Here is a 17,467-nt window from a genome sequence, read left to right on the forward strand (position 1 = left end):
TCTAAATATAAAAATGTTTTTTATTTATCAAATGTAATAAAATGTAATTGCATCATACGTATTCAATACCTTAAAATAAAGATTGCATCATCATAAAATGAAGTAATACTTGACCACTACTTTTTTTTTGACCCCACTTAAAATTAATTAACTTTGAATTTAATTTTAGAACTTTTATTCAAAAAGAATAAAAAGCATTTTTAGATTTGTTTTCAGAGATATTGGTTATATAACAAATTCAAAATGGCCGATTTCCAAAGTCCTAATTTGATAGAAAGTTTAAGTTCAGATATCTCAGCAGCTACAAAACATCCCAAAATTATTTTTTCTGTATTTCTTTTTTTGAAGATACATTTCCAAAAGTTTCAAGTGTTAAATTTACTGTACACCCGGTTAGTTTTCAGTTCTTATATGGAAATAATTTTTACATTTTAAGTCTGGAGGTTTTTTTTAGAGGAATCTTACTTCTATAAATTTGAATCCATTGTTATCAGAACGTTGATATCATTGTTATCAAAACTTATCAGGAATGATGACTACCACCTATATTCTCACAAAATAATATAATTTTCACATTTGCTTGTGTATTCAAATTTTTTCTTAAGAGTATTTTTTTTTTATAACTTTGAGATTTGAAAAAAACAATAAGCTAATAATAGAATAAATAGAAATAATAAATGTAATTACTTGAATACATTCTACAATTAATCCTCAATTAATGAACTTTTACTACTGTAGAATTAATTAATTGAGAATTAATTTTAGCATTGGAAGCAAGTGTGATTTGGATGTTAATGGGTTAATCTATTTAACTGGTATGACAGGAAGAATATGGCCATCTGATTCAAGAGTAAAGTCAGAAAAAAAGTTCTTTCCAGATAACTATGTTCATTATCTCTAGTAATTTGTATTAACATTGGAAATAAGACAATATAAAAGAAACAATTTCAGACATGCATCAAATGCGATAAATACATTTATTAAATAAACTATGTTATTCTTTTGCTTAACATATTCCGTCATTACCAAAATTTATTAACCAAATAATTTTTTTTACAAATAAACAATTTATTTTTTTATTTTCCTATTATTAGTATTGAGAAAAAATATCTAATATAGCAAAACTTTTTTAAAAGCGAAAAGAAATGAACATAACAAACGAATAAACATAAGAAAAAAAATCAGTCAAAGTTTCTCATAGTTTCATCGTACATAGCAAATTAGTTTCTTAATTATGTGGACTGATAAAAATCTTTCAAATGTTGTTAAATTGTTATGAAAGATAATGATTTTTTCAACAATGACTCTTAAAAAAAGAATACAAAAGTTGTATAAAAATATTCTAAAAAAGTTTTTTTTAATTTACTTTTTTTAATTGTTAATTCTTCTAGTTTGTTTAATTAAACTTAATATTTCGTTACATTTTTGTTTCCTTTTTTAAAGCTTGTGTTTTTTTTTTCTAAGTAGATAAGTTTAGCTTTTTGCAGCGAATTATTAAAATGCTTTATAAGTTAAAAGATATGAACTGCGGTAGTAAGTTAGTCTAAAAAAATTACTTTAAACATGGATGAACAAGGCGTGTGACCGCACACGCTTCCCGGTAAGGCTTAGGATGTATGCAGCCCTGGTCACAAACTTTTCCTGCCCCCAGCTATATTTTATCAAACCTGGCCCTGGCCAAATTTCAAATCCGGCCGCTTCCTAATTTTTTGTCAATTTTGTCAATAATCTTGCTTTACAACTAATTGCAAAAAAATAATAACTAGGAAAGAAATCTAGTCCAAACTACATTTAAAGTATTCAACTTTCTCAGTGATATGCAGAAGACAATAAACATTGTAGACACAGTATGTGTTCTAAAAATACTTATGAATGATTAACACAATTTATCCTTTTTTCATTTTTTACCCATTTCATCTTTTTAAGGGCATAAATGTTTGGTTGTTAATAATAATACTTTTGTACTTCATGGAAATTGTCAATGGTAAACAGTAGAGTGCTATTGCCAATTGCTGGCTCCGAAAAGCCCATGCAGGATTTTTCTAAAAATGCCTATTTATGTAGTGGTTATCCATATATGAATATAGTAAAATCCATAAGTTGGTTCTATCAACTGCCTTTATGGCAAAATCAACATATGAATAATTTTTGAGAATGAAAGAAAAGTTAATGGATAATTTTTATCACCCAACAGCTTATTTCCTAAAACAGTATATTGTGTTGAAAGTATTTTTATATTGTTTAATAGCTGAACAATAAATAATCCAGGAGTTATAAATACTTTACATAATTCCTGCATAGCCTCTGGGGCCACCATGCCACTGATAATAAACTAGGAAAATGTTGTACATCTTAAGATTGATGATGCTCTTCAAGACAATAATATAGTAAGATTGTTCTAAAAGAGGTGGACTAAGGTGCTCAAGCTACTCAAAAACTAATTACTGATGTTTTCTTACAATAGTAATTTCAATACTTTTTTTTCAACTTATTATTACCCCAGGTAAACATGACAATTATCTAGTAAAGATTGATAATTTGAATGGTTGAGATTCAGTCACTAATGAACTTTTTCTGTGACATCTTACAATTATTAAATTGAGTCAAATTATATGCATTATAAGTGCATCAATATATTTTACTATTAGGTCAAATTTAGACAAGATGAATAATTTTAAATAAATAGAGTCAAATTAAGACTTGATAAAAAATCTTGAATAAATATTGGGTCATATTTAGACAAAATAAATAATATATCTTTTCCATAGACTTTTCCATAATAAATTGTATTGTTTAATTAGCAGCAGCATTTTTTGACCAATAGCTAAAACATTTAACGAATAATTTTAGAATTTTAATTACACTCTACAGCACTTTTTTTTTTTATGAACTTGTTGGTAACAAATTTTATATTTCTTAAGAGAGCAACAAGAGCTATGAATGTTTTTCGATATTTCCTGTTTTTTTGTTACTCTATTCTTTGATGCTTGCGGTTTTGCAAAAGTAACAAAAATAAATTCTAGAAATTTATTTCTGTTACTTTTTGAAAACCGCGTTTTCAATTCTTGACAACATAGTGCTCGATTCTTTCTAAAATTATTGTTTCCAAAAAAAATACCTGATGTTCATTTGTTAATAGTAAATCAATTTTACTTTTACTTGGTTGTATGAGGTTAAATTTAGAAAGGGTTGCAAGAAAGTTTTTGAATTGTCATTTTTCTAAATTTAGATCTGCTACAGTTGTATCTATTTTTGTAAATATTGTTTTGTAGGCAATGACATTCAACTCTCAATGTTAGGTTGAAATCAGGATTGGTGTCAAATACTGATTGTTGGTATCAATTTGATTTTTGTTAGGTTGTTTACTTTGAGACAGTATCTTACGTTTGAAAAAGAGTAGCATTAAATAAAATCAGATTTTATCATTTTTATCTTTATCAAGAACTTTTAGTTTCCTCCTTTGCATTTAAGTTATGTAGGTTTCAATTTTGTTCTAAACCACAACTTAATTTATTTTTATGTAATATTAGAAAGTATAACCTTAAAATACCTTATCAAATCTTACAAACATCAAAGTTGTAAATAAAATATTTAAGTGTTTGGAGTAAACTAACATTAATATTATTTACTAATGAGTAAGTAAAATTTTTTATTTGGTTGAATAAGTTTCACTACGTTATTAGCGGTACTACAAAATATTGTTGAAAAATTGCGTAGCTTTTTCGAAGTCAATTTGTTAATAAAAAGTTATGTTCTTTAAGAACGTAAATAAAAATTTGTGTTCTTTAAATAAAAATTGTTATTGCTTGTAATAAAAGATTGTTATTGCTTGTAATAAAAGATTGTTATTGCTTGTAATAGAAGACTGATATTACTTGTAATAGAAGATTGTTAACAAAGTTATAACATACCTGCATTGTAATTTGTGTTAAAAAGTATCTGTTTCTAATAACATTTGTTTGCTCACTGCAGAGTTTTTTAACGATTAGGTTAAACATAACTAGCTTACATTGTGTCTTTTAAATTTTGTCTGCGGTAGTTAAAAAAAAATATTTACATTAAATTAAGCGCTTCAGTTTATGTCACAACTGGAGACTTTTTACAACATGCAAGTTGTAATTAAATGAAGGATTCAGCTTGGAAAGCATACCTGTTTCAAACAAAAGATTCACAAATATAATTATTAAAAAAAACTCATCAAAATTTTTTTTAAATTAATTTTGAAAAGAAAAAAACAAAACACATCCTAAGTGAATACAAAGTACGAAAAAATAGTATAATGACACTAAATGCTTCATAAGAAACAGTTATAGAATGATTTGGTTAAATTGTCCTTCACTAAAATCCAAAAAGTTTTGTTTATTCTGAAGTTTTATTAAAAACTGAGTTTTTGTTGTTAAAATTGTGTGCAGACATATTTAAAGTTTTAAATAAAGATCCTTAGTTCAAACATTTTCAAATTTTTAATTAGCAAAATGTGAATTTTCTAATGTTTTGGCGGGGTTTTTTTTAACATTTTTGTTGTTTACGAAGTTAACAGATACACTTTTTACAGTAACTCTAACAGGGTTTGAATAAATGAAAAAATCTAGCTAATGAATATCATAATAAAAAATTTTAGTTTAATCTGTTAAAAAATGTAGGAAAACATGTTTAGTAGCCTTGATTTTAATGATAATGAAAGTAAAAAAAAAAATTCTTGGTTCATTAGAAAATAATGTAGCTTTTTTTTTGCATTTGAGTTCAAGTTATATTGTCATTAAAATTTTGAGTAATAAAAAAAAATTTTTGCGGATTTTTTGTTACTTGTAACAAAGTTTACAATAAGAAATTTCATATCAAGTGTCATTTTTTTAATTCTATGAAATGCAAAGGAAGAGCATACAATTTTGAAGAAAGAATTTTTATTGCTTGTAATAGAAGATTGTTATTGCTTGTAATAGAAGATTGTTATTGCTTGTAATAGAAAATTGTTTAGAAGATTGATTTTTAGTTTTATTCTTTTGTAAGTTTTGTGTTCTTTCGTGCTAACAAAATTTTTTTTTTTGAAACATTTAAATTGAATCATTTAGAAACTCCAGGTTCACCAGAAATAACTTCAAGATTTTGTGAAACTTTCAAATTGATTTATTTAGAAGCTCCAGGTTCACCTGAAATAACTTCAAGATTTCCTGCAAACAAAGGTAATTATATATATTTTTTTAATTACTTTACATTTAGTATAATCCATAATGCAATAGCAACTAATTGCAAAAAATTCTAACTAGTAGCAAGAAATCTAGTCCAAACTACTTTTAAATTATTCAACTTCATTAGTGATATGAGAAGACCGTGAACATTGTAGACAGAATGTGTCACCAAATTGTTCATGAATGATTGACACAACTTATTTCTTTTTCATTTTTTACCCATTTCATCTTTTGAAAACTTAACAAAAAATTTTTTGTTCTCGCAAGAGCAAGAATATTTATTCAGTCAATTTCTCATAGCAAACAATAACAAAAATAATTAAAAAATTTAAAAAATAAATAAAAAACAAAACAAAAAAATTAATGACAAAAAAATAGTACATGTTAAATTTTATTTTATATTTGTGCCACTTTTGATATTTTAAAATTTTGTTTCTTTGTTATAATGGTTTTATAACATAATGTTTTTTTAGCTAATCGAAAAAAAACATTAATTATTACAATCTTTAAATGACATCTTATAAAGAGTTTATTTTTTTTATAACTATTATTAATTTTTTTGCTTGAAGCAATATAGCTCTTGCAATTACACTTAAAGCAATATAGCTCTTGCAATGATTTCGTTTATATTTATAAGTTTTATTTTGCAAAAAATAATAGTTTAGAAAAATAATATTTTATAATAGTTTCATTAGCATTATATAAATAACAGATTGCGCAATATCAAAAAAAGTGAAAAACGAAGTTTCCTTATGATTAAGAAAGAATTTTGATTAAGAAAGTTATTTAAATTAGAAACGATTAGTTGTTTTTTTTCTCTCAGAGTTTCTTCCCTTTTTTCCTTTTTTTACAAAAAATTAAGTTCCTTATTATAATTTGCATCAAAGTTATAACTTGCATCAAAAATATTTATAAAGCGTATGTTTTTCTTTATTGTCTCAAGGCAAGTGAAACCGCAATAGTACATATTTTTTAATAAATGATACTTGAAAACTTAAATCTTTGTCACAAAAAAAAGGTGCTTTAAGTACAGTAATTTACTTGAGTTTTTTTCTTCGCAACAATTAATACTTTTTGATTGCTAATAACTTTTTAAAAGTAAAATTTTTTTTCAAATTTTAAATCATAATGAAAAAAAAAAAACATATTTTAATTCATTTATACAAATGTCAAGAAAAGAAAGAAATTAATTTATGTTAAATTATAATAAAAAAAGTTATTTATTCAATATTATTAAAAAAAAAAAAATTGAAACAAAATAGACATTTCACAAGATATACATTTACAAAATTTGTTTTTTGTAAATAGTAAAATAAACTTGTTTTGCGGTAATTTATTTTATTGTGGTAGTTTTAAAAATGCATATATGGTAAAATTACCATTAAATATTGCAAATCTGATAAAAGTTAATGGATAATTTTAATCACCCAGCAGTTTTTTTTCTAAAACAAAATTTGTTATTTTTGGTAGGGTAATCAAATTTTCTCTCTCTTTATATGTCAAATTATACGCATTATAAGCGCATCAATATAATTTATTTATGCAATCAAATTTAGACAAGATATGTATTCTTAAATAAATATTAAGTCAAATTGAGACAAAATAAATAATATATCTGAGATTTTTCCATTATCAATTGTATTGTTTAATTAGCAGCAGCATTTTTTGACCAATAGCTAAAACATTTACCGATTAATTTTAAAATTTTATTTACTCTCTCCAGCACTTTTTTCTTCATGAACTTGCTGATAACTTTTATGGTAAAATATTTTTTTCTTGAAAAAACAACATACATAAAAACATAAAATATCTAAAAACATGATTGTTTTTCGATATTTGCTGTTTTCATGTTACTCTATTCTTTGATGCCTGCGGTTTTGCAAAAGTAACAGAAATAAATTCTAGTGATATATTTCTGTTACTTTTGCAAAACGGCGTTTTCAATTCTTGACAACTACAAATTTTGTATTTTAGGCAATTACATTCAACACTCAATGTTAGGTTGAATGCTGAATGTTGGTATCAATTTGATTTTTGTCAGGTTGTTTTGAGACAGTATCTTACGTTTGAAAAAGATTAGCATTAAATAAAATCAGATTTTATCATTTTTGTCTTTATCGAGAACTTTTAGTTTCCTCCTTTGCATTTAGGTTATGTAGGTTTCAATTTTATTCAAAGCCATCACTTAATTTATTTTTATGTAATATTAGTAAGCATGACCTTAAAAAACCTTATCAAATCTTATAAACATCAAAGTTATAAATGAAATATTTAAGTGTGTAGAGTAAAGTAACATAAATATTATTTACTAATAAATAAATAAAAACTTTTGATTTGTTGAAAAAGTTTTACTACGTCATTAGCTACAAAATATTGTTACAAAAATAGCGTTGCTTTTTTGAAGTCAGTTTGTTAATAAAGTTTAATTGTTCTTTAAATGAAGATGTTATTGCTTGTAATATGTAATACTTGTAATAGAAGATTTTTATTGCTTGTAATAGAAAATTGTTATTGCTTGTAATAGAAGATTGCTATAGCTTGTAAATAAATCCTAAGCGATTACAGAATACGAAAAAATAGTATAATGACAAAAATGCATGTCAGTTACAAAAACACTAAATGCTTCATAAGAAACAGTTATAGAATGATTTGGTTAAATTGTCCTTCACTAAAATCCAAAAAGTTTTGTTTATTCTGAAGTTTTATTAAAAACTGAGTTTTTGGTCGTTAAAATTGTGTGCAGACATATTTAAAGTTTTAAATAAAGATCCTTAGTTCAAGCATTTCCAAATTTTTAATTAGCAGAATGTGAATTTTCCAATGTTCTGGCTTTTTTTTATCATTTTTGTTGTTTACAAAATTAACAGATACATTTTTTGCACGAACTCCAACAGGGTTTGAATAAATGAAAAAATCTAGCTAATGAATATCATAACAAAAAATTTTAGTTTAATTTGTTAAAATTTGTAGGAAAACATGTTTAGTGGCATTTATTTTCATGTTAATGAAAGTGAAAGAAAAAATTCTTGGTTCATAAGAAAATAACGTAGCTTTTTTTTTGCATTTGAGTTCAAGTTGTAATGTTAATAAAATTTTGAGTAATAAAAAAATTTTTTTGTGGATTTTTTGTTACTCGTAACAAAGTTTACAATAAGAAATTTCATCTCAAGTGTCATTTTTTTAATTCTATGAAATGCAAAGGAAGAGCATACATTTTTGAAGAAAGAATTTATATTGCTTGTAATAGAAGATTGTTATTGCTTGTAATTGAAGATTTTTATTGCTTGTAATAGAAGATTGTTTAGGACATTGTTTTTTAGTTTTATTCTTTTGTAAGTTTTGTGTTCTTTTGTGCTCACAAAAAATTTTTTTTTTGAAACATTTAAATTTAATCATTTAGAAACTCCAGGTTTACCAGAAGTAACTTCAAGATTTTCTGCAAACAACGGTAATTATGTGTTTTTTTTTCAATTACTTTACATTTAGTATATTCCAAAATGAATTATAGTAATCAGGTTTTAATAACCTTTTGTTTGCTTAAAAAGTAAAGGTAAAGCTTTAAATGTAAGGTAAAAAAAGTAAATGGATCAGTTTTAATTTTACTTGGTTGTTTTAGATAAAATTTAAAAATGATTGCATGGAAGTTTCTGAATTGTCATTTTTCTAAATTTTTTATAAATATTGTATTTTAGGCAATTACATTCAACTGTCGATGTTAGGTTGAATGCTGAATGTTGGTATTAATTTGGTTTTTATCAGGTTGTTAACTCTAAGACAGTATCTTACGTTTGAAAAAAATTGCATTAAATAAAATCAGATTTTAACATTTTTGTCTTTATCAAAAACTTTTAGTTTCCTCCTTTGCATTTTGGTTATGTAGGTTTCAATTTTATTCAAAGCCATCACTTAATTTATTTTAAATGTAATAATAGTAAGCATAACCTTAAAAAACCTTATCAAGTCTTATAAACATCAAAGTTATAAATGAAATATTTAAGTGTTTGGAGTAAACTAACATTAATATTACTTACTAAAGAACAAAAAAAAATTTTGATTATTTGTAAAAGTTTCACTACGTTATTAGCAGTACTACAAAATATTGTTAAAAAAATAGTGTAGCTTTTTTGAAATTGGTTTGTAATTAAAATTTTAATTAATGCTCTTCAAACGAAAATGGCTAATAATATTATCAATAATAGTTAATATAATTATTGTTAATTAATGTTCTTTAAATGAAAATAGAAGATTGTTATTGCTTGTAATAGGCGATTGTTTTTGCTTGTAATAGAAGGTTGTTATTGCTTGTAATAGAAGATTGTTATTGCATGTAATAGAAGGTTGTTATTGCTTGTAATAGAAGATTGTTATTGCTTGTAATAGAAGATTGTTATTGCTTGTAATAGAAGATTGTTATTGCATGTAATAGAAGATTGTTATTGCTTGTAATAGAAGATTGTTATTGCTTGTAATAGAAGATTGTTATTGCATGTAATAGAAGATTGTTATTGCTTGTAATAGAAGATTGTTATTGCTTGTAATAGAAGATTGTTATTGCTTGTAATAGAAGATTGTTATTGCTTGTAATAGAAGATTGTTTAGAACATTGTTTTTTACTTTTATTCTTTTGTAAGTTTTGTGTTCTTTTGCGCTCACGAAAAAAAATTTTTTTGAAGCTTTTAAATTGAATCATTTAGAAACTCCATGTTCAACAGAAATAACTTCAAGATTTTCTGCCAACAAAGGTAATTATATATATTTTTAAAATTACTTTACATTAAGTATATTCCAAAATGATTTGTAGCCATAAGGTTTTAATATCCTTTTGTTTGATCAAAAATAAAGGTAAATCCTAAAATGTAGGTAAAAAATGTGACCAATTTTAGTTATTTTGGTGGTTTTTGTTGTAAGTATAAATTGTATTACAGTGATGTAATACCAGAAGTTATCCTTGATTTGTTTTGAAACTGAAAATTTGGACCAAGGCCCAATTATATCACTAGTAATACTTTGCTCAATATGTTTATTTGTGCAGTGGTCTTGTTTGAGTTTCTTGAGTTTGTGTTTTAGAGCTATAGTTTTAAGAGAGGGAGTTGCATCAACAAAAAAATATATATATTTAAAAAAATTATATGGAGAGAATTTGTTTTAAAAATACATATCTATATAAAAAAAAAAAAAACTTGCTAAAAATTCATAAAAAAAAAAAAAAAGACATGATCAGCGTAACTAATGTTATCCTTGGTTTCAAAGTACTAAGAAAGATTTTAGATTTTTTAGGGGCAAAAAAATCTGCAATCAGAGGAAATTTTTCAATCTAGACATTAGACCAGATCTCAGCTATAATTTTGTCAACAAACTAAAAATTATAACATACCTGCATTGTATTTTGTGTCAAAAAATATCTGTTTTTAATAACATGTGTTAGCTCACTGCATAGTTTTTTTAACGATTAAGTTTACATAATTAGCTTATATTTTCTCTTTTATATTTTGTCTGTGTTGGTTATAAAAAAACATTTGCATTCCATTAAGCGCTTCAGTTTATGTCACAACTAGAGACTTTTAACAACATGAATGTTGTAATTAAACAATGGATGCAGTTGTAATGAATCAATGGATGCTTGGGTTTTTAAAAAAATTTTATTAAAAGTTTTATTAAAAGCTGAACTTTTGTTATTAAAATTATGGGCAGACATATTAAAAGTTTTAAGTAAAGACGTTTAGTTTGTATATAGTGTACTAACACATTTTTAATTTGCAAAATGTGAATTTTGAAAAGTTTTTGGCGTTTTTTCTTAACATATTTGTTGTTTACAAAGTTAACACTTACATTTTTTACCGTAACTCCAACAGGGTTAGAATTAATGAAAAAATTTAGCTAACAAAAAATTTTACTTAAATTAAAAATTGGAAAAATAGGAAAATACTTTGTGGCGTTGATTTTCATGAAATTGAAAGAAAATATTTTAAGAAAATAATGTTGGTTTTTTTTGCATTTGAATTCAGGTTGATATGTTAAGAAAAAAAAAATTTGTTGTGGATGGCTATACTCCTAACAGAGTTAACAAAAACAAAGTTAATCTTAAATTTCATTTTTTTTTTTATTCTACGAAATGATAAGGAAGAGCATAGATTTTTGACCAAAACTTTTTTTATCTGGTACACTCAATTGTGGTTCAAAGTCAATAGACATGCAAGTTTTACAAGCCATGACTGCAATGAAAAGAAAATATCTGAAAATCTGCGCACTTTATTTAAAATACTGTACCAGAAGCACCAGCAAACCTTGCTGAGAAAACCTCAGTTTTCCTGTGCTAGCTTTAACATTAATTAATGGGTTGGCAGTAAAAAGTTTTTAGTAAAGTTAGCAATTAAGTAACTAATAGATAATAGTTAATAGATAATAGGAACTTAAGTATTAACTGCAATAGACTTGTATGACATGTTTTTACTGTGTTTCAATTATGGTCAAAATGTTTCAATGGGTTCGTTGACCTTCCGGGTGTAATGGAAAAATTTGTAAAAGTAATTTGTAAAGTAAAAATTAACATCTTAACAAATTATAAACAAAACAAAATTTCAATTAAAAATTTCGAAAAAATCTTAACAAACAGAAATAAAGTTAAAAACAAAATAAATAATCTTAAATATAATCTTAAAAACAAAATAAATGTTCTTAACAAACAAACCTTATTTCAATTATATTACTCTTTAGTTCATTATCATATTAACTATGTAAACATTGCATGGGGTAGTACTAATAAAAGTATACTTGAAAATTAATTATACATAGTAAAATTGATATTAAATAAAAACAATGAAATATCGCCATTTAAACTAAAAGACGATTATTTAAACTAAAAGATGACTACGTAACTTTATTTCCCTTTTGGAGTTAAATGAAAAAGCTTGACATTCTAAACAACAGAAACGTTTTTAATTTAAATTAAAGATAAATAATAGTTAAAAATAGAAAATACAAAGATTAAGAATATTTCTTTTATTTACAAAAGATGTGTGAAAAAAAAAACAATAAAGCAAAAGAATCTTATGCTTTTACAAAATCTTGTAGATTTAAACTTTTGATTTTTTAAAACTCAATCTATTTTTAGTTTTTTAATTAAACTTTTCTATTCTCATTGGGATGAAGCGTTTTGAAAATAGTAAACATTCCCTTCTATTAGTAGCAGTAATGACTTCATAACTTTTAATTCAATTTTTTGTATAGATTAGGAAACTGCTTTTTAATTTAAACTGAATGCACCATATAATTATTATCAAGTGAATAATACTTTATATACTTGATTATATACTTAATAAATATATTATAGACTTATATTAATATAATATATATTAGTGTAAGTATATATACAAATATAATACATAAATAACTTATATACTGACGTTTATTTTAAGAAGTACATTGTGAAACTAGTGATGTAAAGCTGAAACACCTTATTAACGAGTGCAACTCTGCGCACTTAATATCAAGTTATTAAGAGCGATATTTAGGGTTGGAAATCGGTTCCCATAGGTCATCCATAAGTTATGTACGTGAGTATGGGTCACCCAAAAGCGTAGGAGTGCATGCAAGGAAAAGGGTAGGACACTTTTTGATTAAATTTTCTTTCATGTGAAGTCCGGGGTAATCAGATGAAAAAGCTTTGGTTTTTTCGTTATTAAATTAGTCTATCTACCGGAAGAAATATTTTAATTATTTTAAATAATTTAATTTTAATAAAAACAATAAAATATCATGTAGTTTTAATTATTTTGTTCTCAAAAATTTAAATTTATTTCAAATCAAGTTTTTACATTACACTGTTATTTAAAAAGTATCCATCTTAAGAATTAAATTAAAAAAAAAAAATTTAACGGGTGGCCCAAGATAAATGGCAGAGGTAGTATTTTTATTATAACTTTGTTCTTTTTTAAGCTAGAACAGTGGATTTTTTTTTAAAAGATTTATTATTAAATTCTCTACAAAATGAAATGATTTATTTAATGTAAATAGTCTCCATTTTTTTTTGACATACGATATAAGCGATTGGTCCAACTAGTACAACTTTCTAAAGCTACATTTACTCTAATGTTTTTTACAGCTTGTTTAAGTTCTTGAATTGATGTTAATTTGGTTTAATTTTATTCCATTTCATTTGGTGAACGAGTTCATCCCATATTGAGTAATCTAAAGGATTGAGATCGGGGGAATTTGGAGGCCAATGGTTTTTGTCAATAAAAGCAGGAAAATTATCATGACACCATTGTTGAGTTAAATGATGCGTATGTGAGGTTGCTCCATCTTGTTGAAATGCCCAATCATCACTAAACATCTTGTTTCCATATTTCAAGGCCACTGGCAACACTTTTTTTATATACCAGTCATGATTTACTGTGTCTTTGTCCAAAATAACCAGTGGTGTAACACCTTTTGAACAAGCTCCCAACCAAACCATTACCTTTTGAGGGAATTTTTGTTTCTGTTTAATTCCACCATCTTTATCAGCTTTATTACGATTAGTGGACCATATGCGATCATTTTGGGCATTGTAAATACCATTTAATTCAAAAAAATTTTCATCTGAAAACAGAATTTTCAGTTTTTGCTCTTTTCGAAAATGGTTTCTTATCCAATTTGCAAATTTAATTCTCTTGACTTTTTGACCATTTGTAAGCAGTGGTTCAACTCTGTGTTTGTATGCCTGCAAATTGAGATCCTTTTGAAGTATTCTTTGAACACTGGTTCTGGAGATATTGAGTTCATTAGCTAATTTTTGAGATGAAATCCTCTTTTTACGTTTCAGACAACTTCTGATTTTTTGAATGTTTGCATTTGTTCGAACTGATCTTGGACCACCTGATGGACATTTCAACTCGATAGAGCCTGTCTCTCCTATCATTTGACACCACCCATTTATTGTACGAAACCCAATGACACCGTTAATATCAGCAAATATTTTTGATGGACCATCACCATTTTGGTATTTAGAAAGTACAAGCTTTTGCAAATCCTTAGATTTCATTATCTACTAATAAAATTAAAAACCATAAAACAAAGCCATCAAGACAGATTTATAGAGAATTTAATAATAAATCTTTTAAAAAAAAATTCACTAAAAAAAAGTTCTAGCTAAAAAAATAACAAAGTTATAATAAAAATACTACCTATGCAATTTATCTTGGGCCACCCGTTATAGTTTTGTATTTAACTTAAGAATAAAGTTATTACTAAGAATTAAGTAACTCTGTCATTAAAAAGGTTTAACACATAATTTTATAAACTAAGTTTTCTTGTCCAACGTTCCAAATTTGCAGTTTAAAACTTTTCAAAATTCTATCAATTTATAATTTAATAACTTAAATTAAAAAAAAAAAACAGAAAGTAATTTATACATTATATTTGTTAATATATATATATATATATATATATATATATATATATATATATATATATATATATATATATATATATATATATATATATATATATATATATATATATATATATAAACTTTTACAAATATATTGTATATAAATAACTTTTATACAAATATACTGACGTATATTTGTATTTCTGCAAATATACTAAAAATTGTAGAATGACTTATATTTGTAGAAATGCCGTTTGTTACACCAATAAAAACCAGATCATGAAGGCATGAAACTAATGACGTTACATTTTTTATTTTGTTGTTTGTGAGCACGCTTCCTAAAGTTTCAATAAACAATACATATAATGAATAATAATAAACAGTAGAATGTGGTTAACTCGAACTCTGTAAAGATTTATAATTTGAATTTTTCTGTTTTAACTTCAACTTTTTTAATAAATACACTTTATTATAAGCTTGACTGATTTGAAGATATCAGTAAAAACATTTAGTTTGTTAAACTATATAAGACACAAAAATATTTAATATTCTAGCATTTTGATTTTTATTTGATGTTTTTAATTTTTAAATGTAAAATTCATTAATAAATAAAACGTTATCAAGCCTGTGCAAAGTCAAACCTATTAATGAAGTTATAGTTTAATAAATTATTATAAATAAAGTATTACGCTAGATATTTAATTATTAAGCATTCAAATTTTGGAATTTTTATTGAAGTGTTGCAACTTTTGATATTTTATTACATAGGCTTTTATGCAATTCAAAGTAGTTAAGTAAAGTTTTTTTTGTCAAATGGACCTAAAAAAACTGTGCGAGTTAGGGAATGGTTTGACTTCACCAGGGTACAATTAAGGGATAATATGATAAAGTTCAAAGAAAATTAAAAAAAACGTCATGCTGAATTCAACTTTCAAATTGAAGAAATAAATCATTGGCTCTCTTGCACTGAGATTTTTAATTTAAATTTATGCGTAACATTTTTTTATAACCAATATAACTTTGTTGGTACTATTTAAGTATTATTTAACAATATACAAACTCTACTGTTTAATTAAACATTTTTTGACTTCAGTAAAAGAATTTTACCAAAATATTTTCTATAAAATCAACTTATAATTTTCTCCATTGCAGGTTCTTCAGACAAGCATAATTTTTTACTCTTGTAACGAAATTAGCGAGCGCTATTTGTTGTGCCCTAAATACCATTTATGGGCAAGTTTCACTTATGCGGAGCAATCGCTCCTGCTTCATCACAAGACCTGAGATTCCTTTAATAAATTATATAATGAAGTTAAACATAAAGCGAATAACACAGATTCATTTATAGGAGAAATTAAAGTAAACAGTCCATCCATGGATTAGTCTAGGAAGTTATTACAATTTCAACAAAAATTTGGAATTGCATAAACTTTAGATATTGACTATAACTTCTTTAGATTTAAATTCTCTAAATAGATTAGAAAAAGAAGTTAAACATAAAGCAAATGTAATTAAAGATTTTCAATATTTTTCATCTTTTTAATATTATTAATAATAGGAATATTTCTAAGCAAATAGAAGCAAATAATTGCTTTTTAGATGGGTTTGCTGGCTAATAAAATCACAAAAATTTGTGATTTTAATAGCCAGACAAAATTAAAAGGTTTTACAAGATCTCTATATTTACTCCTTTGTAGCTCTATATAATATGTATTCCATGAGAGGGTTTTATTGGTCTTTTCAAATGTTAATTGTGAATTTTAAACAGTTTTTTGTTTAGACATCACAAAGTAATTGGTCATTTAGTATAGTTTTTTTTACCTACTAAAAAATTTAATTCACAATTTTTTTTTTTGTCATAAAACAAAAATTTTTTAAAATGTAGTTTTTGTCAATATTCTTGCTCTGCAATTGCAACTAATTGCAAAAAATTCTAACTAGAAGCAAGAAATCTAGTCCAAACTATTTTTAAAATATTCAACTTCATTAGTGATATGCAGAAGACAGTGACCATTGCAGACACAATGTGTCACCAAAATGTTCATGAATGATTGACACAATTTATCCTTTTTCATTTTTTACCCATTTCATCTTTTTCATGCGTGGTATTTTACCATATATGCATATGCAGGCCTTGTTTAAAAGCATAAACTGGCGCGCCACTTAAGTACGCTGTAATCCATTTTACATAAGCAGTTTTATGATTTTTTAATATTTAAAGAAAGCGTAAAATATAAGAAATAATTAACATTATAAAAACCACTTAAGAAGTTTGAATGGCGATTACGTAAAAAAGTTTGCATGACAATTACATTTGATATTTGTGCTATTTACAAATATAATAACTTAAGAAAAAACAAAGAAAATTTTATTTTTATTAACCTAACTTTTCCATCAAAAATGTTGACAAAAAAGATGTTATAGACGTGTACAAAAAAAAATCATAAAATAAACTAAATAAAATTTTTTTTATTTATCATCCTGCAAGAATACTTATTCAGGCTATTTCTCATAACAAACAATAACAAAAATAATTACCCAATTTAAAAAATAAATAAAAAACATAACAAAAAAAATAATGACAAAAAAATAGTATATGTTAAGTTTTTTTTATATTTGTGCCATTTTTAATATTTTAAATTTTGTTTGTTTGATTATTATAATGGTTTTTTAACATGTTTTTTCAGTTAATCAAAAAAATGAAAAAACATTAATTATTACTAACTTTAAATGACATATTATTAAGAGTTTATTTTTTTATAATTAATTAAAAAACAATTTTTTTTATAGATATAACTCAGTAATTAATTTTTTTGGTTAAATTTACGCTTGAAGCAATATAGCTTATGAACAGATTTTGTTTATATTTATAAGTTTTATTTTGCAAAAAACAAATAGTTTGGAAAAA

At 24.7% G+C, this 17,467-nt stretch overlaps 1 protein-coding gene across 4 annotated transcripts in view; it reads left to right on the top strand.

Annotated features, from left to right (window-relative positions):
- The window catches only part of LOC136076731 (NACHT, LRR and PYD domains-containing protein 3-like), a 72,378-nt gene that overhangs the window by 39,752 nt on the left and 15,159 nt on the right, over positions 1-17,467 (top strand). For all 4 annotated transcript variants that reach the window (XM_065790135.1, XM_065790132.1, XM_065790133.1 and 1 more), the window contains 3 exons: positions 5,073-5,183; positions 8,590-8,637; positions 9,884-9,931. In XM_065790135.1, the coding sequence (XP_065646207.1) occupies positions 5,073-5,183; positions 8,590-8,637; positions 9,884-9,931 (207 nt within the window). The remainder of the gene's footprint in view (positions 1-5,072; positions 5,184-8,589; positions 8,638-9,883; positions 9,932-17,467) is intronic.

The sequence above is a fragment of the Hydra vulgaris genome, chromosome 02 (assembly GCF_038396675.1).
Source record: "Hydra vulgaris chromosome 02, alternate assembly HydraT2T_AEP".
NCBI lineage: Eukaryota > Metazoa > Cnidaria > Hydrozoa > Anthoathecata > Hydridae > Hydra > Hydra vulgaris.